Raw genomic sequence first — 26917 nt, 5'->3', positions numbered from 1 at the left:
TCTCAGCCCGAAACTAGGACTGTTGAGTCTATTCAAACGATGCTTGCTGAGTTCCTTCAGACTGGTGTCTGCGTTGTAGGCTAGTGAGCCTTACTTTAGGCAGGATCTGGGAAGAGTACAAATCGGGTGCAAACTGTGACGGGGTAAGCACACAACAGATCTCTGAGAGTTATTTGAAGCCAAGTGGTTTTGAATTCCAATGGAGTAAAAACAAGGTTGCAAGATCTGGGAACATTGGGTAATGAGAGATGTGCACCTGTAGACTGCAATGAAAAAGAATGCATAAGGAACTTTTGATGTTGTTGACTGCTATCCAGTCGAGGTCGACATGACAAACCGATGGATAGTGCAGATGTCCATGGGGTTTCCGTAGCAAGATAGGGAGTAGATTATCAGGCTTTTCTTCCACGCAGATATTGCTGCATCCCAGGTGGGGGCACTGGGACGAATTCGAAGACTGGAGCATCCGCCAAAATATATTCAGTCACTAATCCCTTGTTCACATTATTCAGTATTACAACCAGGGAGTCTGATCAATTTAACTCGAGTTTTTATTCGTGAATGTTATGGTCGTTTGTTTGTTTTTTACATAGTGGACACCCCCCCCACCCCCGGAAAACAAACAGGGAAAATTGTAAAGCATGATAAACCGAAAATTCAAAACCGGAAATGTTAGCAGTTCAAAAGTGTTCATGGCCCCTTACTCATACCTAGTTGAATCATCTCTCACAGCCGGTGTACTTTTTGGAAAAGTCTGTTTCAGCTTTACACAACTCCTTGCAACATTGCCGAGGATGTGCCAGGTGAGCTGCGCAGCGCAAGTGGAGAGCAATCCTCAGTTCTTGCCAGAGATTTTGGATTGGGGTAAGGTCGGGACTCTGGCTGAGGCACTCAAGGACAGGCTAACACCTATCATTTCCTTTCTTATGCCTCCCTCCCATCGGAAAGAGCGGAGGGCCATTTATCATTCTCAGTCTACTCGAACAAAGCCAGATTATTTTTTTTGGTTATTGTTATCTCTTCAGCAGTTTGAATGGGGTACGACTGCACAAGCGTGTGGAAGTCGGCCAGTGAGAACAGCGGGAGGAGTTTAAAATCGAGACAAAGCAGGCGTCGGAGGAGCAGTTGGCAGAGTAGGGCGGCTTTGCCTCAATGGGGTTTCGGTGACAAAGGGTCTAGGTCAAACCGGTTATCTGCTTGAAATAAACTCAGAGAGTATGTGTGTGAGGCCCGTTTTCTGTGCCCAGTGTCGGATGTGGGAGGTCCTGCTGTCTCCCGGCCTCCCGGACGGCCACATCTGCACCAGGTGCGTCGAGCTGCAGCTCCTTAGACACCGCGTTAGGGAACCGGACCCGCAGCTCAATGACCTTCGTCTGGTCAGGTGATGATGGAGAGGAGCTCTCGACAGGTAGTCACCCCAGGACCACAGGGGAGAAAAAACTGGGTAACAGTCAGGAGAGGGAAAAGAAAGAACCAGGTTCAACAGAGTAACACGGTGGCTGTCCCCTTAACAATAATTATTGCTGCTGGAGTACTGTTGGTGGGGGTGGGGCAGCCTACCTAGGGGAAGCAACAGTGGCCGTACCTCTGGCACAGAGTCAGGCCCTGTGGCTCAGATGGGCAGGGAAAGGAAGAGGATGGCAGCAGTGATAGGGGACGCTATAGTTAGCCGGTCCGATAGGCTATTCTGTGGACACAGGAAAGAAACGCGGATGGTAATTTGCCTCCCAGGTGCCAAGGTCCGGGATGTTTCTGATCGCGTCCACGATACCTTGAAGTGGGAAGGAGAACAGCCAGATGTCGTGGTACATATTGGTACCAACGACATAGGCAGAAAAGGGGGGAAGGATGTCCTGAAAGAAGACTACAGGGAGTTAGAAAAGAAATTGAGAAGCAGGACCTTAAAGGTAGTAATCTCGGGATTACTGCCTGTGCCACGCGACAGTGAGTATAGGAATAGAATTAGGTGGAGGATAAATGCGTGGCAGGTTTCGAGCAGGGGGTAGGGTTTCAGATTTCTTCATTATTGGAACCTCTTCTGGCGCAGGTGTGACATGTATAAAACGGACGGGTTGCACGGGGATCAAAAGGGGACCAATATCCTGGCAGGAAGGTTTGCTAAAGCTATTGAGGAGACTTTAAACTAGAATTGCTGGGGGGGGGGGGGGGGAACGAACTGAACTGACGGAGAAAAAGGAAGTTGGCTCACAAATGGAGCAAGTTTGGAGATATTGCGAAATTGGAGATAGGAAGGTGATAGAGAAGGGATGCGCAAAGTCTGATGGTTTGAGATGTGTCTATTTTAATGCGAGGAGTATCATGAATAAAGCGGGTGAGCTCAGAGTGTGGATCAGCACTTAGAGTATGATGTGGCCATTACAGACAATTGGATGGTGGAGGGGCAGGAATGGCGCATTAAAGTGCATAGCTTTAGATGTTTCAGAAAGGATAGGGAGGGAGGCAAACGAGGTAGGGGCGTGGCACTGTTGATCACAGATAGAGGCACGTCTGCAGAAAAGGAGGAAGACATGGAGAGGTTGTCTACAGAGTCTCTGTGGGTGAATGTTACGAACAGAAAGGGGTCAATAACTCTACTGGGTGTTTTTATAGACCACCCAATAGTAACAGGGACATAGAGGAGCAGATAGGGAGGCAGATTCTGGAAAGGAGTAATAATAACAGGGTTGTTCTGGTGGGAGATTTAAATTTCCCAAATATTGATTAGCATCTCCCTGGAGTGAGGGGTTCAGATGGGGTGGAGTTCGTTAGGTGTTCAGGAAGATTTCTTGACACAGTATGTAGACAGGTCTACAAGATGAGAGACTGTACTTGATCTGGTATTGGGAAATGAACCTGGTCAAGTGTCAGGTCTTTGAGTGGGAGAGCATTTTGGAAATAGTGATCACAATTCTATCTCCTTTACCATGGCATTGGTAAGGGATAAGAACAGACAAGTTTGGAAAACGTTTCGTTGGAGCGAGGAGAACTATGAGGACATCAGGCAGCAACTTGGAACCATAAATTGGAAATAGATTTTCTCAGGGAAAAGTACGGAAGAAGTGAGGCATATGTTACAACTATATAGCAATGAAAGCACGGAAACAGGCCATCTCGGCCCTTCTAGTCCGTGCAGAACGCTTACGCTCACCTTTTCCCACCGACCTGCACTCAGCCCATAACCCTCATAACCTTTCCTGTCCATATACCTCACCAAATTTGCTTTAAATGACAAAATTGAACCTGCCTATACCACTTCTACTGGAAGCTCGTTCCACACAGCTACCACTCTCTGAGTAAAGAAGTTCCCCCTCGTGTTACCCCTAAACTTCTGCTCCTTAACTCTCAACTCATCTCCTCTTGTTTAAATTTCCCTTACTCTCAATGGAAAAAAGCCTATCTACGTCAACCCTATCTATCCCCTTTAAAATTTTAAATATCTCTATCAAGTCCCCTGTCAACCTTCTACTCTCCAAAGAATAACGACCTAACTTGTTCAACATTTCTCTGTAACTTAGGTGCTGAAACACAGGTAACATTCTAGTAAATCTTTGATTTGTTGACATCGTTCCTTTAATTCCGTGACCAGAACTGTACACAATACTGCAAATTTGGCCTCACCGATGCCTTGTACAGTTTTAACATTACATCCCAACTCCTATACTCAATGTTCTGATTTATAAAGGCCAGCATACCAAAAGCTTTCTTCACCACCCTATCCACATGAGATTCCACCTTCAGAGAACTATGCACCATTATTCCTTGATCACTCTGTTCTACTGCATTCTTCAATGCCGTACCATTTACCATGTATGTCCTATTTTGATTATTCCTACCAAAATGTAGCACCTCACACTTATCAGCATTAAACTCCATCTGCCATCTTTCAGCCCACTCTTCTAACTGGCCTAAATCTCTCTGCAAGCTTTGAAAACCTACTTCATTATCCACATCGCCACCTATCTTGGTATCATCTGCATACTTACTAATCCAATTTACCACCCCATCATCCAGATTATTAATGTATATGACAAACAACATTGGACCCTGTACAAATCCCTGAGGCACAACACTAGTCACCGGCCTCCAACCTGACAAACAGTTATCCACCACTACTCTCTGGCATCTCCCATCCAGCCTCTGTTCAATGCATTTTATTACTTCAATATTAATACATTACGATTAAACATTACTAACTATGCTTCTGTGTGGAACCTTGTCAAAAGCCTTACTGAAGTACATATAGACACATCCACTGTTTTACCCTCGTCAACTTTCCTAGTAACCTCTTCAAAAAATTCAATAAGATTTGTAAAACATGAACTTCCATGCACAAATCCATGTTGGCTGTTACTAATCAGACCCTGTCTATCCAGATAATTATATATACCATCTCTAAAAAATACTTTCCATTAATTTACCCACCACTGACGATAATTGCAAGGTTTACTCTTCGAACCCTTTTTAAACAATGGAGGAACATAAACAGTTCATCAATCCTCTGACACCCCGTCATAGACCGAGTGCAGAGGAGATTTACAAGAATGTTGTCTGAATTGGGGAGCACCCTCTATGAGAATAGGTTGAGTGAATTCGGCTTTTCTTCTTGGAACAACGGAGGATGAGAGGAGACTTGATAGAGGTGTATAAGATAGTGAGAGGATAGTCAGAGACTTTTCTCCAGGGCTGAAATGGCTAGCATGAGAGGGCGTAGTTTTAAGGTGTTTGGAAGTAGGTACAGAGGAAATTTCAGGGGTAAGTATTTTTTTATATATAAACGCAGAGAGTGGTGAGTGGAGTGGAAGCGGCTGCCGGCGGCGGCGATGGAGGCAGCCACGATTGGATCTTTAAAGAGACTGGATGGCTGCATGGAGCTTGGAAAAATAGAGGGTTATGAGTAAATTCCAGATAGTTGTAAGGTAGGGACATGTTTCGCACAGCTTTGTGGCTGAAAGGCCTATATTGTGCTGTATGTTTTCTATGAAATTTCCATACTATGGAATTTAATTTTATGATTGTTGAGCAATCATTACTAATGCCTCCAGAATCGCCTCAGCTACCTCCTTCAGAGTTCTGGTGAGTAATCCATCTTGAGCGGCTGACTTATCTACCCTGAAAACATTCCGTATCCCAAGCACCTTCTCATTAGTAATCGCAATTACACACAATTATACCTCTTGACTCTCAACTCTTAAACATACTGCTGCTGTCTTTCAAAGGGAACATAGACGCAAATAGTCACTGAGTTGGTCTGCCATTTCTTTGATCGGCATTATTCCTCCAGAAGCACCATTGTAAGGCAGTCTGCTATCCGTTCTTGCCTCTCCTATACTGGATATTTTATAAGTTTAGTTTCGTGTTTTATGTTTCTGGCTAGCTTACCCTGATATTTCCTATTTTCTATCCTTACTGAGTTTTCCTTTGTTACATTGCGGAGTCAGATGGCTGAGATCAAAGCGGCAGGGTCCAGGACCGAAGGTGAGAAATGACCGGGGAGTTGGACAATTTATGTGCCGTGCCAGGGTTAAATGTTCATGTCATCGGAGCTGAAGGCGAGGGACTGACTGTTTCTGCACAGGGCTCCTTGAGGTTGACCGTCTTTGCGCTGGTCTGAAGCTAGTGGACTGGTGAATCTGCTGCAGTGATAAGGGACTTAGTGGCTGTCGACTCGCTTTCGGGAACTTCAATTCTGAATTTTATTTGCTTACTTTCTTTGTCAGCACAATATCCTTGTTTTCGCGTTTGATGATTTGCTTTGTTAATGGGTTATATGGAGTTTCTTTGCATTGTTGCTGCCTGTGAGGAGACAAATCACAAGGTTATTTATAGGAAAAAATGGTTTAATAATAAATGTAATTTGAACCTTTGAAGTTTTATTCTGTCAGTTTTTAACAGCTTCCCAATCCTCTCACCACCCAGTATTTTTTGCAAAATTATATGCCCCTCCTATGTTTTGCCTCATCCCTCTGTTAAATACTTCTACTTTGAGATGTATCCATCCTGTGCCTGTTGAATCGCTTCCAGAAGTTCAAGCATTGATATAGGGGCACAGATATCCCTGAAGGTGCAGAAACAGGTACATGCAATGAGGACTCTCAATAGGATATCTGCCTTTGTTTAGCCGGGCACGGAACAGAATTCTTTGAAGGACTTAATAAAATATTACTAATGCCACCTGGTAAGAAGATTCACAAGGATGTTGTCGAAAGGCCTGAACTACAAGGACAGACTTCATTGGCTGGAACATTTCCTCCATCTGAAGCAAACAAAATTAAAGGGTATAAACATTAAAGGGATAGCTCAGGAAATTATAGGCCAGTGAGTCTTACTTCAGTGGTTGGTAAGTTGATGTAGAAAATCCTAAGAGGCAGGATTTATGAACATTTGAAGAAGCATAATATGATTAGGAATAGTCAGTACGGCTTTGACAAAGACCCGCCTTGCCTTACGAGCCTGATTGAATATTTTGAGGTTGTGACTAAGCATGTTAATGAAGGTAATGAAGGTAGAACCATAGATGTAGTGTATATGGATTTCAGCAAGGCCTTTGATAAGGTACCCGATGCAAGGTTTATTGAGAAAGTATGGATTAAGGATTAAAAGGATTACAGGTTTCCTTGCTGCATAAACATCTGAATGTGCCTGGAAACCAATTCAAACATCAGAACCAGAAGAATGGATTTCTCTTGAACAATGCTATTAGCTGTAAAATTATGAAATATCTCCCTCCCTTTTAGATAGGAAATTGGTGGACCATGGTGAGTGATATTAGGAGAAAGGGCTGACAGTTTGCCCATTGGAAGAGACCAAGAGTTGTACAGCACAGAAACAGGCCTTTCGTGCCCTCACATCTATGAGCATTACGCCCGTGTACAGTGATCCTGCTTTCCTGCATTAGTTACAAATATCTTTCTCTTTGAAATATCAGAAAGTACCTGAAATGCGATAGTCATAGAATATATAAACATATAAACAGGCATTGCAGCCCACCTAAACTTTCCTATTCTGCCTAGCCCTATCAACTGATGCTGCATTAGCGCCCTCCATAACCCTCTCACCCATGAATGTATCCAAATTGCCCTTAAATGTTGAAATCATGCCTGAATTCACCTATTCCACTGACAGTTTTCTTCACAATTTCACCACCCTCCGATTGAAGAAGAACTTACACAATGCTCCCTTTACACATTGCAACTTCCACTCTTAATTTCCAGTTCTATCACACCCAACCTCAGTAGAAAAGTCTGCTTGCATTTACTCGAAGTCTGCGCTTCACAATATTGTGCACCTCAATCAATCTGCCATTTTCCCCCTATGCTCTGGGGAATACCGTACTAATTCATTCAATTTTCCCTATAGATCAGGTCCTCAGATTCTGGCATTCTACTTATAATTCTGTCTGCACTCTTGCAAACTCATTGATATCTCTCCTGTAGAAAGGTATTGCGAACTGAACACAATACCTAAAATTAAGCCTCAACAATTTCTTTAATTCATGAATGCTTATGTGTCAAAAGATCTCTTAAAATCCTTTTGTATCTCTGATGGTATTATGGATCTGTATTCCCAGATCTGTCTGTTTTCCCACAATTCTTGTGCCTTACCGCGCTCTCTATGAGTGCTACTAAGTTTCTCTTCCCAAGCAGCTCACAATCGTCAGCATTAAATTCCATCTGCCACGATTATCACTAGGACAACTCCCTTTGCGAGCTTTGATAATGTTTCCCGCTGTCCACTATGTACCGAATCTTGGTGTGATCCACAAATTTGCTTTGACAATCTTAACACATTATCATCCAGATTATTTGTACAGATCAGAAACAACAGCAGACCCAGCTCCAAATACCATACTACATTAAAAGCCACAAGCCTCCAGTGAGAGGGGCAAAATCTACCCCAGTGTCTGGCTTCTCCAGCAAGCCAATCTCTAATCCAATTTACTACCTAATCCTGAATGCTAAGTGATTCAACATTTTTGATCAACCTACCATACGGAACGCTGTCAAAGAACTTACTAAAGTGCACATAGACACTATCAACTGCCTTTCCTTCATCATGCTTCCTAGTAAAATCATTGAAGAAATTTATAATCAGGTGGCCCCTCTACTTCCATGAGCAGAAAATTCCACAACTTCACATTTCTCTGGGAGAGGTAGATCCTCCTCTTCGCCACCCAAAATCAATTCCTCTGAATCTTGATTCTATGTCCCGAAGTAGTAATCCTACATACCAGTACAACTACATTCCTCTTTCTATCTCATCTACCCATTTCACAATTTTGTATGCTTCTATAACACACCCTCTCATTCTTCCTAGTTTTAGCATGTATCAAATAGCACAGTAGGCCAGGAATACATCTACAGTGTGATGTCCTGCATCTATACATTGCGCTATTATGGACCAGGGTTGCTTATAAGGAGTGCAATAGAAACATAGAAACAATGAAAACCTACAGCACAATGCAGGCCCTTCAGACCATAATGCTGTGCCGAACATTACCTATTTAGAAATTACCTGGGGTTACATATAGCCCCCTAGTTTTTGAAGCTCCAGGTACCAATCCAGGAGTCTCTTAAAAGACCCTATCGCAACTGTCGCTGGCAGCCCATTCCGTGCACTCAGCACTCTCTGCGTTAAAAAAAAACCCTTACATCTCCTCTGTACCTACTTCCATGCACCTTAAAACTGCGCCCTCTCGTGCCAGCCATTTCAGCCCTGAGAAAAAGCCTCTGACTATCTACACAATCAATGCCTATCATCATCTTATACACCTCTATCAGGTCACCTCTCATCCTCTGCCACTTCAAGGCTGAATTCACTCAACCTGTTCCCATAAGGCATGCTCCCCAATCCAGGCATCGTCCTTGTAAATTTCTTCTCCACATTTTCAATAGTTTCCACATCCTTCCTGCAGTGAGGTGACCAGAACTGAGCATAATACTCCGTGGGGTCTTACCAGTGCCCTATATAACTGTAACACTACCTTTCTGCCATTGAACTGAATCAGATGGCTGATGAATGGTAATGCACCCTATGCCTTCAACAGAGTCAACCTTTCAATGGACTAAGATTGGAACCACAAGATCCATCTGATACTCCACACTGTCTAGATTCTTAACATTACTATATTCTGCTGTCAGATTAGACCTACGAAATTGAACCACCTTACATTTATCTGTGTTAAAATCCGTCTGCCACTTCCCAGCCCAGTTTGCATCCCATCGATATTCATTTTAACAGCCCTCCACACTATCCACAACATTCTCAACCATTGTTTCATCAGCAATTTACTAAGCTATCCCATCAGTTCTTCATTCAGGTCATTTATAAAAATCACGAAGAGAAGGTGTCCCTGGTTACCGAACTCCATGCATGATTGACATCCAGGTAAACAGTTTAGATGTAAATCGAGTTGCGAAGGGGAATGCATATTCTGCAAATGTTTGGAAGGTACAAAATTAGAAGGTACAGTGATATGGATCACCTGGTAAATTAGGTAAGTAAACGCCAGGTAGCATTTAATTCTGTGTGAGGTGATGAATTATGAAAAGTTGAAACGATAATAGACAGTGAGGAAAGCCTATGCAAAATTTGCCCTTCTTAACTGTGGCACAGAACACCAACTTGGAGGAACTTTTAGGAACATTAGATAGACCCTAGCTAGCATTGTGGGCACACCTCTGATGGTACACTTCATTATGGGTATGATTACATTGGAGACAGTCGCAAGGGTGATGCAGGGATCGATGGCGAGAACGTTCCCATTAACATTGAACATTCAGGCATGAAATTTAAGATTAATGTAAAATACTGAGAGATGTAGGTACAGCCACGGTCTTCTATTAGCCACAGAGTAGGGGTCAGAGGTTTTAAGAAGAGAGAGGAAGTGACATGTGAGGGACACTTCTTTCACCCAAATATAGGTGAAACGGGCTGCCAAGGAAGTAGTGGAAATTTGGACAAATAGAAAGTATATCATTCCTCTGGATGAAGAACAAATTCTTGCTCACACCCGTTGATAAACTCTTGCTGCTCTCCTGAGAACTCTCCCCTCTTTTTCGGCACATTTCTATATACCGTTATGTGTGATGAGAAAACCAGATGGATATGGGGTCCAGAGTAGACCACCCCCCCCACCCCACCCCGGGAACTATGCTGGTAATGAGAGAGAGAGAGAGAGAGAGAGAAAACAGAGGGAGAGGCATCTGCTACAGATAAGAGAGAGAGAGAGAGACATGATTTATGTATTATGGTTTCTTCACTGATTATTTACCGTTTGCTGCAAGGACACTTCTTTGCTCGTTAACATTGCTGCTGAGACAGCAGGGAGTGGCCAGTTTGATGGATGGCTGATACCCCGTCAGGGGAGATAAAAGACGGGTCTGCTGAGACACCGGGAGACACGCCACGAGACACTGTAAGAGCGTTGTGCACCCGCAGGAAGGTGGGGGCTTGGAGGACTGAATCAGGAGATTGGTCACAAAGCTCACAGTGTGATGGCAGGACCGGTGGGGGCTTGTGTGTGTGTCCACTCATGCCAGAGTGATGTCCACCACAGAAGAATGGTCTAGCCGAGAACAGAGGGGTCATAACCGAATGACCACATCAGTACAACGGAACAAGAAGACAACGGAAGGTTTGCCTGCTGCAGCTGTCGCTCTCTCTCTCTCTCTCTCTCTCTCTCTCTCTCTCACGTCACAACAGCAGCTACCTCGACTTAAACTGAACTGAACTGAACTCTGCATTATCTTAAAACTGTTCATTTACCCCTAGACTTTGATAGAGCTTGGTTTTGATTCTTCTTTTTACACTTCTGTATTTATTACTGCTAACCTGTTTTATATGTATATTTGCATTCTTGATACTGTATTACTTAGTTTACTAATAAACACCTTTCGTTACAGTAGCACCAGACTCCAACGTATCGTTCCATTTCTGCTGGTTTGGTAACCCGGCTATTCTGGCATTACAGCATTTTGTGGTTTGCATTTGTCTGGCACAGAAGCCATTGATAGTTTATACTGATCACAACCCATTGGTATTTTTGACTAACATGAAGAATAAAAATAGGTGGTTATTAAGTTGCAGTCTGTTGTTAGAAGAATTCAATATTAAAATACAACATGTAAAGGGGACTGACAATGTAATTGCTGATTGTTTATCCAGGAGTTAGATTTGAAAGTATATCTGTGTTACTCTTACCTTGACCAGCATCCAGAGCCCCAAACTCTGCCTTGTGCAGACCCGCCTCTGGTTTCTGACCCTGTTCTGTTGAACATCCAACTAATGGTTTCCCATTCTGCTTTCAGTCTTTAGAGGACAGTGGTGTTTTCCAGCAACCCTTTAGAAGCAGGCAAAATGACTCATAATGCGGAAATGAGCCGTGAATAAGGAGGTTAAATCCCAATGCCATTCTTCCACAGTGCAGAGATTTGAGGGCCAAAGAACACCTCAGACAGAACTGCAGTCAGCTCGACTGCTTCAGTCTGCAGAAAATTCAAGGGAATCCTCTTCACCCACAGAATGGTGACTGTTTGAAAAACATCTCACAGGGAGAGCAAGCAGTGAACAACAGGGGAGGAATTAAAAGGCCTGTTGAGGAACTGAATCACTTACAGGATCCAGCCAGCCTGAGTAGACTGTCTACTGTACACTAGTTGTGTTATAAATTTACTAAGTACCAGAGACAGAGTTTAAAATACAACTGATTTATTTGTCTCAGATCCAGAATATTAAACATCAGTCCCATTAAAGGTGAATGTACAGCAGAAGAAACCCCTCCCATGCCCAGTGACCAGGGTGCAGAACTGGGTGTGAGGAGCAGCAGCAACAATTGCAGAGTTCAGCACCGACAGTCACTCTCGAAATTGCATTCAGCAACGGTGATGGACAAATATCCAGCATGCAGCTTATTGAAACTTTCTCCCCAGTGTGAACCCGGTAGTGTGTCACAAGGTTAGATTACTGAGTGAATCCCTTCCCACATTCACAGCAGGTGAACGGCCTCTCCACAGTGTGAACTCAATGATGCACATTTGGTTGAATTGGCTGAGAGAATCTCTTCCTGAAGTCTGAGCAGGAAATCGGTCTCTACCTAGTGTGAACTCGCTGGTGTTTCAGTAGATTGGATGACCGAGTGAATCCCTTCCCACAGTCTGAGCAAGTGAATGGCCTCTCCCCAGTATGAACTGACTGGTGGGCAAGTAGTTCGGATGACCGAGTGAATCCTTTCCCACACTCTGAGCAGGTGAACGGCTTCTCCCCAGTGTGAAGTCGCTGGTGTCTCCGTAGGTGGGATGACTGAGTGAATCCTTTCCCACAGTCTGAGCAGGTGAATGGCCTCTCCCCAGTGTGAACTGGCTGATGTGCCTTCAGTTGAGATGAGTGAGAGAATCCCTTCCCACAGTCTGAGCAGGTGAATGGCCATTTCCCTGTGTGAGTTGACTGGTGTGTCTGTAGGTGAGATGACTGACTGAATCTCTTTCCACAGTCTGAGCAGGTAAACCGCTTCTCCCCAGTGTGAACTTGATGGTGTCTCTGTAGTTGGGATGATCCAGTGAATCCTTTGCCACACTGTGAGCAGGTGAACGGCCTTTCCCCAGTGTGAACTCTCTGATGTACCTTCAGATAGGATGAGCAAGTGAATCGCTTCCCACAGTCCGAGCAGGTGAATGGCCTCACCCCAGTGTGAACTCGCTGATGTACCTTCAGTTGGGATGTGCAAGTGAATCCCTTCCCACAGTCCGAGCAGGTGAATGGTCTCTCCCCAGTGTGAACTCGCTGATGTACCTTCAGTTGGGATGAGCAAGTGAATCCCTTCCCACAGTCCGAGCAGGAGAACGGCCGCTTCCCAGTGTGAACTCGCTGGTGTGCCTTATGTGTGGATGACTGAGTGAATCCTTTCCCACAGTCTGAGCAGGTGAATGGCCACTCCCCAGTATGAACTGACTAGTGTGCAATTAGGTCAGATGACCGACTGAATGCCTTCCCGCAGTCTGAGCAGGTGAACGGCCTCTCGTCAGTGTGAATTTTCTGATGTACCTTCAGTTGTGATGACCGAGTGAATCCCTTCCCACAGTCAGAGCAGGTGAACGGCCTCTCTCCGGTGTGAACTGACTGGTGTGCCTTCAGTTCAGATGAGCGAGTGAATCCCTTCCCACAGTCTGAGCAAGTGAACGGACTCTCTCCAGTGTGAACTGACTGGTGTGCAAGTAGGTCGGATGACCGAATGAATCCCTTCCCACAGTCTGAGCAGGTGAACAGCCTCTCCCCAGTGTGAACTCGCTGATGTACCTTTAGGGTCGATGACCGAATGAATCCCTTCCCACACTCTGAGCAGGTGAATGTCCTCTCCCTGGTGTGAACTCGCTGATGTGCCTTTAAGGTGGATGACCAAATGAATCCCTTCCCACAGTCTGAGCAGGTGAACGGCCATTTCCCTGTGTGGGCTGACTGGTGTCTCAGTAGGTGAGATGACCGATTGAATCCCTTCCCACAGTCTGAGCAGGTGAACGGCCATTTCCCTGTGTGGGCTGACTGGTGTGTCTGTAGGTGAGATGACCGATTGAATCCCTTCCCACAGTCTGAACAGCTGAACCGCCACTTCCCAGTGTGAACGGACTGGTGTCTCTGGAGGGAGGATGATTCAATGAATCCCTTCCCACAGTCTGAGCAGATAAATGGCCTCTCTCTGGTGTGAACTGACTGGTGTCTCAGTAGCTGAGATGACAAAGTGAATCCCTTCCCACAGACTGAGCAGGTGAATGGCCTCACCCCCGAGTGAAATTTCTGATGTAGCTTCAGTTCAGATGAGCAAGTGAATCCCTTCCCACAGTCTGAGCAGGTGAACGGCCTCTCCCCAGTGTGAACTGACTGGTGTCTCTGTAGGTGAGATGACTGAGTGAATCGCTTCCCACACACTGAGCAGGTAAACGGCCTCTGTCCAGTGTGAACTCGCTGATGTAACTTCAGTTTAGATGAACAAGTGAATCCCTTCCCACAGTCCGAGCAGGTGAACGGCCACTCCCCGGTGTAAACTCGCTGGTGAGCCATTTGGTCAGATGATCGGGTGAATCCTCCCCCACAAAATCAGCAGATGATCAGCCTGTGCCCAGTGTGAATTGACTGGTGTGTCCACAAGTGGGAAGATCAACTGAATCCCTTCTCACAAACAGAACAGGTGAATGGCCTTGTTCAGTGTGAACTTGCTGATGTACCTTCAGTTGAAATGACCAACTGAATCCAGTCCCACTGTCTAAGCAGATGAAGGGGTTCCCCCTTTGTAAAATGATGGGTGTTCCAGTCAGTCAGATGATTGAGTGAACCAGGTGAATGGCCTCTCGCCAGTGTGAATTCTCTGATGTACCTTCAGTTGTGATGACTGAGTGAATCCCTTGCTCCACTTCTTAAGTATCTGGGCAGAGACAGCAAAACTGGTGTGTCGTGTTTGAGATTCCCACAGACAAATTTCTTGTCATTTTTAACCTGTAAAAAGATTTACAAAATCCATCAGTGGGTGAAGGTCAACATTTCAGATGAGATCACTTGAGTTGCCAAGGTGTGATCTGGCATCACACTGTTACAGTGATGTTCAACACATGTTGGAGAAGTCATCTTCTAACTGGGCACAGTGCTGGTATCTGGAATGACCATCAAATTCTCTGATGCTCCTCCTGTCTCTATAAGAATGGGGCTTTTCTGCCATCTCCAATCTGTGACCTGGCTCAGTTTGACTCTCTAAATTGGTATTATTCCCAATTCCCACTGAGCTGCATGGGTGCCTGGCCCCACAGTAACTGAAAAACTCTCACAGAAATAGCTGGCAGTGCATTCCACGCACCCACCACTCTCTGTGTGAAAAACCAACCCCTGACATCCTCTTGGTATCTATTTCCATGCAGCTTAAAACTACGCCCTCTTGTTTTAGCTGTTTCAACACTGGGAAAAACCTCTGGCTATCCGCACGCTTAATGCCCCTCATCATCTTATACTTCTAAAACATGCTCTAAACATTAACAAGGAAATTATACATTGCTTTGAGGATTTGCTGGAAGTATATGGGTATAGATAGGGTAAAGGCAAGCAGCGTTTTCCACTGAGATTATGTGGGTTGGTCATGGGTAAGTAGGGAAGGTGAAAATTTAATGGAAACATTTGGAAAAGCTCTTTACTGAAATGGTCATGAGTGTGTGGAATGAGATGCCAGCACAAGTGGTGAACATGAGCACGGTTTCACCATTTCAAAGAAGTTTGGATGGGAGCCTGGATGGTAGGGGTATGGAGGGCAATAGTCACAGTGGCAGGCAGTTGCATTAGACAGCTTAAATGTTTTTTCAGCAAATAGCCAAATAGCCTGTTTCCATACTGAACTTTCCATGTTTCTATGACAGAGAAGCTAGACAAACTTGTTTGGACTGGAAAAGGTAGGAGTGAGAATGGAGCAGCAATGACTGGAGTTTCTGGGATCAATTCGGGAGCTGAGTGATAGATACATCCCAAAGAAGTGGAAGCATTTGAAAGGCAGAAGGACACAATTGTGGCTAAAATGAGAAGCCAAAGCATAAATAAAAGCCAAAGAGAGGGCAAACAAAAGAGCAAAAACTATTGAGAAGCATTTAGAAACCAACAGAAGATGACTAAATAACAAGTCAGATGAGCTCAGTGCATGGAATCATGATATTGTAGTCATTAATGAGTCTTGGTAGCACCCAACAGTCTGAGGCATTTAGAGCAACAAAATATCCGGGGCCTCAATATATCTTGAAAATCAAGATACTCTGCACCAGGTACCTTTCAGCTTTTATTTTGGCAGGCACATACAAACTCCACACCCTCAAAATTTCACTTCTGATGGCCTCCCACTTACCAAGTACTCCTTTGCCAGAAAACAGCCTGTCCCAAACCACACTTGTCAGATCCTTTCTGATAACATCAAAATTGACCTTTCTCCAATTTAGAATCTCAACCCGTGGTCCAGACCTCTCTTTTTCCATCTTTATTTTCAATTTCATGGCAATATGATCACTAATTTCTGTCACCAGCCCTGGATCATTTCCTAATAGCTTGTTGCACACTTCTAATTTGGGAATTCTATGTATTGATTAAGGGCACATTTGACAAACTCTATCCCATCTGGTCCTTTTACAGTATGGGAGTCCCAGTCAATATACGGAAGTTAAAATTTACTGGATCAACCTTTGTCTCTTGGCATGGTCATATTTCATAATCATAATTTCAATATCATAATTCTCTGTCCTGAGCACATCTGGCTTTCCTACCATGCTTCTTGCATTGTGATATACACAGCTCAGCACATTCATCGCACCATGCTCAACCATTTGATTGCTGACTCTATCTGTGGTCTGAACAACATCTGACTGGTGTCAAGAAAACAACCTCTCCCTCATTGTCACAAAAAAAAAGGGAACTGATTGTGAGGACAGGAGGAATGGATACAGGCTAACCCCTTTTGACATCAATGGATCTGGGGTTAAGAGGGTGAACAGCTTTAAATTCCTCGGCATAAACATCACCAAGGATCTCACATGGTCTGTACATAGCAGATGTGTTGTGAAAAGAGCGCAGCAGCATTTCTTTCACCTCAGACAGTTGAAGAAGTTTGGGATGGAGCCCCAAATCCTCAGAACTTTCTACAGAAACACAATTGAGAGCATCCTGACTGGCTGCATCACTGCCGGGTATGGGAACTGTACTTCCCTTAATCACAGGAACCTGCAGAGAGTGGTGCGGACACCCCAGCACATCTGTAGATGCGAACTTCCCACTTTTCAGGACATTTACAGAGACAGGTGTGTAAAAAGGGCCCAAAGGATATTGGGGACCCAATTCACCACAACTACAAACTGCCCTGCTGCTCCCATCCAGGGAACAGTACCATAGCAAAATGACCAGCTGACTCTGGGACATCATCTTCCACCAGGCCATCAGACTGATTAATTCATGCTGATACAATGCATTTTTATGTTATATTGACTGTCCTATGTACAAACTATTTATTTTAAATTCCTATAAATTACACAATGCACATTTATTTAATCCCCTCTTGTCCTGTTCCCCTAAGTAATGAATCCCCGATCATCCCTTTGACTCTCCTCTGAAAGGTAATCCTACCAACAGTTTCTAAGGTGGTCCACCTGCTGTTGTGCGAGATAGCAACAAGAGTACTCTGCAATGTTTATTTAACCTCATTTCCCTTACTGACTCTCAGCCAGTTTCCTGTGTCCTGCACCTTGGGTGTAACTCACCTCTCTTCATGTCATATCTATCACCACTTCCAACTCCTGGATGATCTGGAATTCATCCATTTCCAGTTCCAACTCCTTAAAGTGCAGGTTTACAAACTGCAGCAGGATGCACATCTTGTAGGCGAGGGCATCAGGGACACTGGAGGTCTCCCCACCTTCCCACCAATGTACCCTCTAATTTGTAATGACCAGTGTGCACATAAATCTTGTACAGTGCTTTTTTTTTTAACCCAGTGACAACATGTGCACGGTGAATTTTATATAGAGAGGTATTCATTTTAACAGCTAGCAAATCACTGTTGATAAGAACTTCGATCTCCGACTGGTTCGATCCAGTTCATCTGCACTCTGACACAACCTCTGTAGCAGGCCTGTAATGGGCAATAAAAGATTTTATCACCAGAGCTTTTGGACATTGTCCATCTGTGGTTTCTTTGCTAAATTACACTTTAAAAGTCAGATTCCCAAATATCAGTCCACTTCTTCCCACTTGTAAATTCTCCAGCAATATTTGCCTTGCCACAATATACGCAGGTAACACCAGTTTCTGTATTGGACATAAATGTTTCTGCTGAGCCCGCATGAGGAATTGAGAATATAAAGAAAAAGAAAATCATTTTGAACCTATGTAACCTCTGGCTATAAGAATAATTGAGACTGAAAAGGAATTTTTGAACTGTCTTCAACAGTTAGCTAAGACAGGCTCATTATCGGTTCTCTGCAGCTTGCAGAGAGACTCACTGAGAGCTGATAACATTATACATTGTACCCTCATTAGTTGATAACATTATACATTGTACCCTCGTTTGAGTAAAGGGAGGAGGGCTTGATGATAAGGACAGGGATCAACATCTGTCTGTAATTAAGTCAGGGCCTTGCAAAGGGAATAACTGATGACTGGACAGTACATCCATCTGTAATTAAAACCTTAATTTAGAGAACGCTCTTATCTATGTAATAAAGTTTTGCACCAACAGACTTAGTGGGCGTACCAGTTCAAATAACATCCTGCAATAGTAATGTCTGGGGTTTACTATGTTTAAATATATGGCTGTAACCTGACTGAATCAGTCCACTTGTCAGAAGGTGGCAGTGCTTACGTGCCTTCCCTTTGACAACTGGGTCTCAAACTCCTACAGGAGAATGCACAATAAACTGTGGTGATGATAGCTGTTCTCTCGGTGATGATAAGAAGCTGGTCTCCCAAGTTTTATTCAGATTCAACTTTAACATTTAGCGTCACCAACAGGATCCCAATATAGGGAGTGCCAAGCAGACGGGCTGAGTAAGCAGCTGGACCACTTTGGGGACTGCGGAGACTGACTGGGCGCCCAATAGATATTTTATCTTTTGTCGTTTTCCGTTAGTTCCTTTGGGGGTACGGTCCCTCGCCCAAGGCTGTTCGCATACCTTGATGAGATCGGGAAAGAATCTGTTGGGAGACTTGTATAAGGTAGCCAAATTTTTACTAAGTGGGCAGGAGGCAGATGTGCTGGGTAAATTTATTAAGTGGGCAGGAGGTGCCAGCAGGGTATATTACTTGGAGAACATGGGTCAATTGCAGTCGAGTGATACGAGTGGGACAAGAGCAGCCGAACACTATGTGTGAGACAAGGAAAAAGATTTCTGAATGTTCAGTGCAGCGCTGAATGAGAAATTGGGGAACAAAATGTGGTCACTTGGGGGTGGGGGGGCACAGAAACTGGGATATATACCTCAAGAGAACAAGCAGTAAGTTTGATATGGAAAAAATGTGGAAAGAATTGGAAATTGTTGAAAAGGGATTTGAAGAAAAAGGCAGAAGTAAAGTAGAATATATTATTAGCAAGTTGGTGGAATAATGCATGTGACAAAGGGATAGAGGTATGTACTGCAGGAGGAACACCAAAGGTTGGGAGACCCTAACAGCAGAACGTGAATGGCTGGATGGGAGCCACAAACGAGAGCAGGAAAAACAATGTAATCAAACCAAGGCCGGCCTAGATAGGAGAGAAGGGCAGGAATTTCACTCTGAAGTTCGAACTGATAGGGAAACAGGGGATCCCAAACCTATGTCTGGCATACCAACCCTGTTTGAGGACAGTAACCGTGATGAGGAATGGGCACCCACCGTATTCCCCCCCCCCCCCCACCCACCTCAGAGACAGAGACGGCTCGCGTAAGACAGCGGTGGCAGGGAATGGGAGGTCCCTATACCCTGAGATCCAGAAAGGGAATACCGAGAATTATTCTGAGACAGGGAGGGAAGAATCCAATAAAACCCCAGTTAATGGCTCCACAAAGACAATTGCCCACCCGAATGCTGCCCAATCCATGAGCAGGAGGAGGGACAGCCCTCAGTGATTCCTGTGTATGCACCCTGGAAGCCTCCAGAAATGATAATGATCATGAATCAGGTCCCGAATAGAAAAGAAAAACCAGCACAGTTTGCTCAGTGTGTCCGCAGTACTATATAAATGTTTAATGTCACCCCACAAGATTTATTCGGTCTCTGCTGCACGATTCTCTCAGCTGCTGAGGGGTGGAAATGGCAGGCAGAATTGAGATACCAAACCTGTCAGGAGTTACAGGCGTGAAACCATAATGAGAATGAAAAGACAGACCAGATTATTCAAGCCTTGGAAAGGGCTCTCCAGCAACCTGTAAACATCACTAAAGTACTTGAATGCAAACCAAAGCCTGGGGAATTGAGACCAGACTATTGGGAGAGATTTGAGGCCTGCTATAGCCCTTCTGCAGGAGACCATGCCTTTAAAGATGGGAATCTGTCCCCCAGGTTTAATGACTTACTCCTCCAATGCTTACCAACTAGGTTAGCCAACATGATTAAAACAAGTTAAATGGATTGGCCTGACAATGACCGAAATCGAATGTGACGAGCTTTGACATATTATTGTGACCGGGCTTTCGAATCCCGATCAACCCTGAAGGGAACTAATACTAAAAGTGAATCTGTTCAGCAGGAAGAAGGACATGAGCGGGCGATATCTGGGGATCAGAAATGGGAACAAAAACCTACCAAGGGACAGGTGGGGACAACGACCTGTTTAGAAATTGACGAGCAAGGATGCTTCCTACCGTGAGTACCACCTCTCAGGAAGAGCTTAATGTAATATTGCAGGTTGCGGGAATTCCAATTCTGTTTCTGATTGATGTGGGGGCAATCACAAACACTCTCAATCAGGAAATAATAGTAGAAAAGGTATTTCAGCCATCAGACGCCACAATCAGTCCGTCTGGGTTCTGCAGATGGAATTCCGGGGGAACCAGCGTGACGTTTCATTTCAGTCACCACCAGACATCTTCCCCAGTTTCTGACCACCCAATGGTGGCACTTAATCTGGACTCCACTGCGTTTGAACCCCTTCTGGCAGCGGCCAACTATCATGTGACTCTGTGCTACGACCCTATGGGGTGCTCAACTAAGTTAAGCCAATACTATGCACCCCTCGAGGACCATTAGTTCCCAGTCACGGTGATTGGAGAGGCTAAAGGAAGAGAGGGCAGTGAATTTCTGGCCAAAGTTCCGGATTTCCTTTGGCGACAGAGAGGACTGGTGGTTCCCCATACCACTGTGAGGGTTTGCCTTGGGTTCAAGCCAAAGAGCCTAGGGTTCCTCGCTTACACCTTGACGAAACAGGGATTCCAGTCAAGCAACCTTCCGTGACTCAAGCAGAACGGGTTTGCCAGACATGTGGGAGGTACGTACTTTTCAGGGGGACGTCTCTGAGGAGGAGTGCAAGCTGTAGTTCCAGGTGGGGTGCCAGAAAGACCCCGACCGAGGTTTCTGGATCACCCCGGCAGGACAGGTTTGTGTTCCTACACAGTTTTCACCAATACTGGTTTGTAATATACATTACTGTACGCATCTGGGAAAGGAGGGAATGGTTGGTAAACTGTACCCTGCACACCGGGTATGACTCCCTTGACAGGTGGACCTTTTTCATGTCTACAAGTTGATTTTATTGAATTGTCTAGAGTACATTGCTATAGATACTGCTTAGTTATTATAGATGTGTTCAGTAGATGGATTGAAGCTATTCCAACTACCAGTAATACTGCTATGACTGTTGATAAGGTATTATTACGGGAAATAACTCCCAGGTACGGCCTGCCACAGATGCTGAGCTCTGACAATGGCCCACGCTTTGTGGCGAAAATAAATGAAGAGATATGTAACAACCTAGCTATCAAGCAACAATTCCACTGTGTACACCACCCATGGGCCGCTGGCTTAGTGGAAAGAGTCAATGGCACTTTGAAGAGTAAATTAGCCAAACCAACAGCGGAGACTGGACTCACTCGGTTGAAGGTCGTATTGCTAGCCTATTCTACATGAGGGTTACCCCACAGGGGAAATGAGGGTTGTCACCAGCTGAAATCATGTATGGACGGCCCATGAGGACACCCTGGGGACTTGTGTACCATTGCTCCCAGAAAGTCTACCAGCAAAATTGGATCTGCATACCCTAGGGGAAGTGATGGGGAAATACATATGCCAACCAACCAAAATTATCCAAGTATTACATACACAAGTACAACAGGCTTACAAGGAAGAGAACTACCCCGCACAGAGGAGTGACTATCCCACCACAGAATCTGGGAATATTGTTCTGATCAAGAACTGGGATTGTGGGAAACTCGGACCTCGGTGGAGACAACCATATCAGGTGTTACTGACCACTCCACGAAGAGCAATCTCAGTGGATACATCGAACAGACTACAAATGTGTTACTGAAGGAACTGAGTAGAAGGACTCTCTCGAACTAAAGGAAAATGTATTGGTTGATTGTGGTGGTTGTGTTTTTGTCTTTGAGAGGGCTCACCCCAGCATCCGGGGGCCCCCATGTTAACATTTTTCTGTCACTCTGCCACACCTATGCCAAAAATGTAGAACCTGCTGGGTTTGTGTCAAAATTCCACAGCATGGTAAAACTATGATTCCAATGTTAGTAATCCCAGTCCACCAGAGGGAGGAACTCTCAGCCTGGGCTTTCACAAATAACACCCGGGGAAGTGAGATGAGGAACTGTGGTCCAGTCAGAGATGACTGTGGCTGTCAGTGTTCTGAGGGATGGTACCTCAGGCCTCCACCAAACAGAACTTCCTATACTGGGAAACATGCATCCTGGCCAGACTTGCAGGTGCCCAGCAGCGGAGAGGAACAACTGAGACTGAGTGATTTTGGATGATCACTTTTCTCTCCTATGGAGTAGCCAGGAATTCACCAGAGATAATCAATTTGGCTACAGCACTTGAGTAGCCAGACACAATACTGCAGAGGGTCTGACAGAAACACAGACCCAAGTAACAGAAATATCCACTGAAATGAGTGCAATCCAGCAAACAGTCGTACAGAATCATTTGGCTTTAGATCTTATCTTCACTGAGAAAGGGGGAACCTGTGATATTAGTGACATAGAATGCTGCACTTATATCCCTGATGAGTCCATTAACATTACATCCCTCTCCGAGCACACTGCCAAGGAGACTGACAGCATCAAGAAAGCAGGGTAGGATTTACATGGGTTCACCGAAGGGTTGAAGACCTGTTAGGTAATATGTCGGGCATGATATTGCATTATGGCCCAATAGTTGTACATAATGATCAAAAGGAGGGAATGATAATGTATGTAAAAGGGTTAACACTTTGTTAAACAAGAGCAGCCTGTTTTTTCTGAAAGAAACTGCTGATGATCAACAGATGTGCTAAGCCATGCTGAGCCATATTTCTTCTTGAGGGAAGATAGATAGGGCTTCAAGATGCTTATCTCCTTGTGCACTCATGCGTACAGATAGGACAGCTGCAGTCTGGTCTGTGTGTGTAAGCCATTATGACTATTTTGTAAATTGTCTTCAGGGGCTGTCACGTAGTAAATAACTTTGGCTCCAGCCTGTCTTGTGTGGGGAGTACCTGGACGGATATATCTGTGCTGTAAGGGGTATTGTTAGTCAGTTAGTGGATTGGGCAGCAACAGTCATAGACTGTTCCTGTTTGAGCGACTAACTGAGTAAGGCCTGGGTGCTTGGAGTAAAGAGTTTGTATTTATACGGTCTCTGAGTGACTTTTTCCAGATTCGACTTCCACAGAATGGGAGTGGCTTTAAAGGACTGAGCTGCTGGAAGCACATTACCAGACCCGGAGTGATTGCAACTGTGTCTGACAGAGGCATAACTGGTTCTGCTGGGCACATTCAGTCTCACTCCAACTATTCCCTACCTTCCCTTGTACAGGTATGTACTGTCTAAATGACCAGTGATTGAGTAAATGAGACTCACCAAACTTTCTCCTGAATGAATCACTGGAATCTCCGAGTCAGATGGGTTCTCTCCAGTTGATGCTCTCAATCCTCGGGCTGGTTCACTTCTTGCTGTTCCCTCGTCTTCAGTCGTGGTTTCCTTCCAGTTGGGGTTTTTCTTCCAATAAATCTCTCACCCCAGGTCTAACTTTAACATGAAAGATAATGAAGCACAATAACAATAAAAAGAACCAAACATTTCTGCTTAATGTTACTAAGAGCAAAACTCACTGAAATGTAAACATTGACGGCAGATATAATGATCTCAGTGAACAATCTTTTATTGTCCCTCACACGTCACAAAACGATATGGGATAAGAAGGAGCCGTCATTCAGTCATGGTAAGACATAAGACACAGGAACAGAATTAGGTGATTCAATCCATCTGGTCTGCCCCACCACTCAACCATGGCTGATTTTTATTCAAACACCATATTCCTGCCTTCCCACTGTGACCCTAAAGTGACTCAGCAATCATCAATATATTAATCTCTCTCATAAACATACGCAAATGGCAGCCTCAACCATCATCTGCGGCGACAAATTCCACAGATCAGACATCCTTTGGGCAAATATTTTTTCACATCTCAGTTTTAAAGAGAAACATCTTTTTTACGAGACTGTGCTGTCAGATCACAGATTCTCTGTCTAATGGAAACATCCTCTCCATGTCCACTGTATCCAGGCTTTTCAGCATTCGGTAGGTTTACTTAACCATACATCCCTCCACCACCCCCACCATCCCTCTGAACTCTATTGAACACAAGTCCAGAACCATCAAGTGCTCCTCATACATAAAGTCAATCATTGCTGATATTATTCTTGCAAACCTTGTTAGCAACAACTGTACTGCACACATTTCCAGGAATAAGAGACAAATTGGTACCAGGGTAATTTGCAGGCAAAGTTGTGCTTTCTTCACTCTTCTACCATCACAGAACGAGCCATTTCTGTTTCCAGGTTCAAAGAGATCCATTTCAGGAAATATAAACCATTCCAGGGTGAATGTAATAAAAAGCTGGAATTACCAGAAACACTCAGCAGGTAAGGAACAGCTGTAGGGAGAGGAACAATCCTTGCAGTTCAGGTTAATAACGTTTCATGAGAATGGCTTCAAACATTTTCAGTTTTTAGTACAGATGCCCAGTATCTTGAGTTTCTGTTTGATTCCCACTGCCTGACAGCTTGATCCCCAAGGGCATTTTACTTGGATCTAAAACTGTGATATCCAACCTCACAGAGTCACACAGCTGAACCTGCCACTTACCCACCCTGAGAGCCTCACATATCGTCAGCACATCTCAGACTGGGTAGTGCAATCCGGGATTTCCCCACAACCAATGTCCAGCTTCTCGAGATATCTTCTTCATTGCAGAAGGACGAGCATCCAGCCCCATCTGTAGAAGCACTAACCAAAGTCAAAGCCAAAACACCAACAGTTCCATATGCCTGGAATGCTGATCGCAGGATTATAGCCCAAGCACCAACTCTCCCAGTACTCCTTGCTGCCAGTAAAATGCTATAATGTGTCACCAAGTCACTATTCAAAAACTAGCACCTCCACACCAATGCACAACACAACTGGTACCTGATGACCCTCCATCATTCCAGCTAACAAAAACCGATTCTGGAAATAACTCAGCGAGGCCAAAGGTGCAAAAGAACACTTCACAATGAAGACACAGGTTAAAAGAAAGATTGCTGATATATAACATTGCGGAGGTGGGATACAGGGTGGACCGAGGTTGACCCAGATGGTTGATGTATATCACTGAAGTGCGAGTGAGGAGACTGGACAGAGTTTGAACAAGATAGGCAGAGAATGAGCAGATGGAACCAGGTGGGAGAAGGGATCAAGGACAATCAGTGATCAATACACAGATACTGAATTAACAGCATACACTACCGTATGAAAGATTCTAAAATGACAAAGTTAGAACAAACAACAAGAACTTTGCCACATATACTTTGACCCTCACCACATTTTTATCAACACACCATAGAAACTTTCCCATCTGGACAGTTCAGGTTTTGCATGGTAACTGCTCTGCCCGTGACTGCGAGGAACTGCAGAGACCTTTGGATACAGATCAGCACATCACAGAAACCATTCTCCCCCCTAGGCCTCCCAGTCCCTCGGTAAAGCAGGCAGTGAAATCAAAGATCCCCACAACCTGGGACGTTCTTCTTTCTCACCCACCACAATTGGGGAGAAACAACAGCCATAAAGCTGAAGGAAGCGAGGCCAGTTGAGGGAAGTTAACGGGACTCAGTGGCCAACATCAGATGTCCCAACACAACACAGAGGAAGCATCACCACCCATCCGGAGACTGTGCGAACACACCACCTGATCTTGCATCACAAAACAGAGGGCAGGCCAGATCTGCGGTAAAAAGCCTCAAGTGACCTGCTGGTGGGACTTCCTTTTCAATTCTGCAAAAATAGACAGCCCGGACTCCTGGTTTGGATCACTGAATGCAAATGAAGAGAAGTCTACACATTTTTGACGAGCCCGGGTAACTGGAGAAAACAACACAAGTTTGTCCAACCTCTCGTTATAGCTCATGTACTCTAATCTAGACATTATCCTGTAAACCTCTTTTACACCCTCTACTATTATTATGACATTTCACATTCTTAAAATAGTGATCCTAACTGACCTAATACAGGGAATGTTTTCTAGGATTAAATGTCAGGAATTGTGAAAAACTGAGTTTAAATGTAATTGGCTACAATGTGTGTAAACTTCTGCATTTTAACTGTGGCCATTAACATGAAAAAGAAAATTTGCCAGTATATCAAGCAGATAAATGTCAAATTTTCTGTTCTCATGGATGAATCAACAAGCAGTAAGACCACCCTAATAGATTATTTGAACTGTGAAAATGATAAGGCAGGTGGTTTGAACTGTGAAAGTGATAAGGCAGGTGATCCCCATTTTATGTTTTTAGATCTAATCGAACTACCTGATCAGAAAGCTGCAACTATTGCTAAGCATCTATTGAACTGTCTCAATAACCATGCGTTTGATGACTCTTACCTGAAACAGAACCTTGTAGCTTTTGCTAGTGACAGAGTGAGTGTAATGCATAGTGTCAAATCTGGTGTTGCTACAATTCTCAAGGAACATTACCCTGATGTGACAATTTGGCACTGTCTTAATCACAGATTAGAACTTGCAGTAGGTGATTCAGTGAGAGAAGTGCACAGAAAAAAAAACATTTTCAAACATTTACGGACAAATTGTACTCTGTTTACAGTAGATTACCTCTGAGCTCTCTGAATGTGCCTCTCAGAATCAGAATCAGGTTTATTATCACCGGCATGTGTCATGAAATGTGTTAAATTTGCAGCA

General features: G+C 44.4%; 1 protein-coding gene across 1 annotated transcript in view; it reads right to left on the bottom strand.

Moving 5' to 3' along the window:
- Nucleotides 1-26917, bottom strand: part of LOC140722236 (uncharacterized) — a 51543-nt gene that overhangs the window by 692 nt on the left and 23934 nt on the right. The window contains 2 exon segments of the mRNA XM_073037023.1: nucleotides 5706-5793; nucleotides 11200-14077. Of these exon segments, the coding sequence (XP_072893124.1) occupies nucleotides 12088-14077 (1990 nt within the window). The 3' untranslated portion in view covers nucleotides 5706-5793; nucleotides 11200-12087.

The sequence above is a fragment of the Hemitrygon akajei genome, unplaced genomic scaffold, assembly GCF_048418815.1.
Source record: "Hemitrygon akajei unplaced genomic scaffold, sHemAka1.3 Scf000073, whole genome shotgun sequence".
NCBI lineage: Eukaryota > Metazoa > Chordata > Chondrichthyes > Myliobatiformes > Dasyatidae > Hemitrygon > Hemitrygon akajei.
This window is presented reverse-complemented; position numbering and strand designations above follow the sequence as displayed.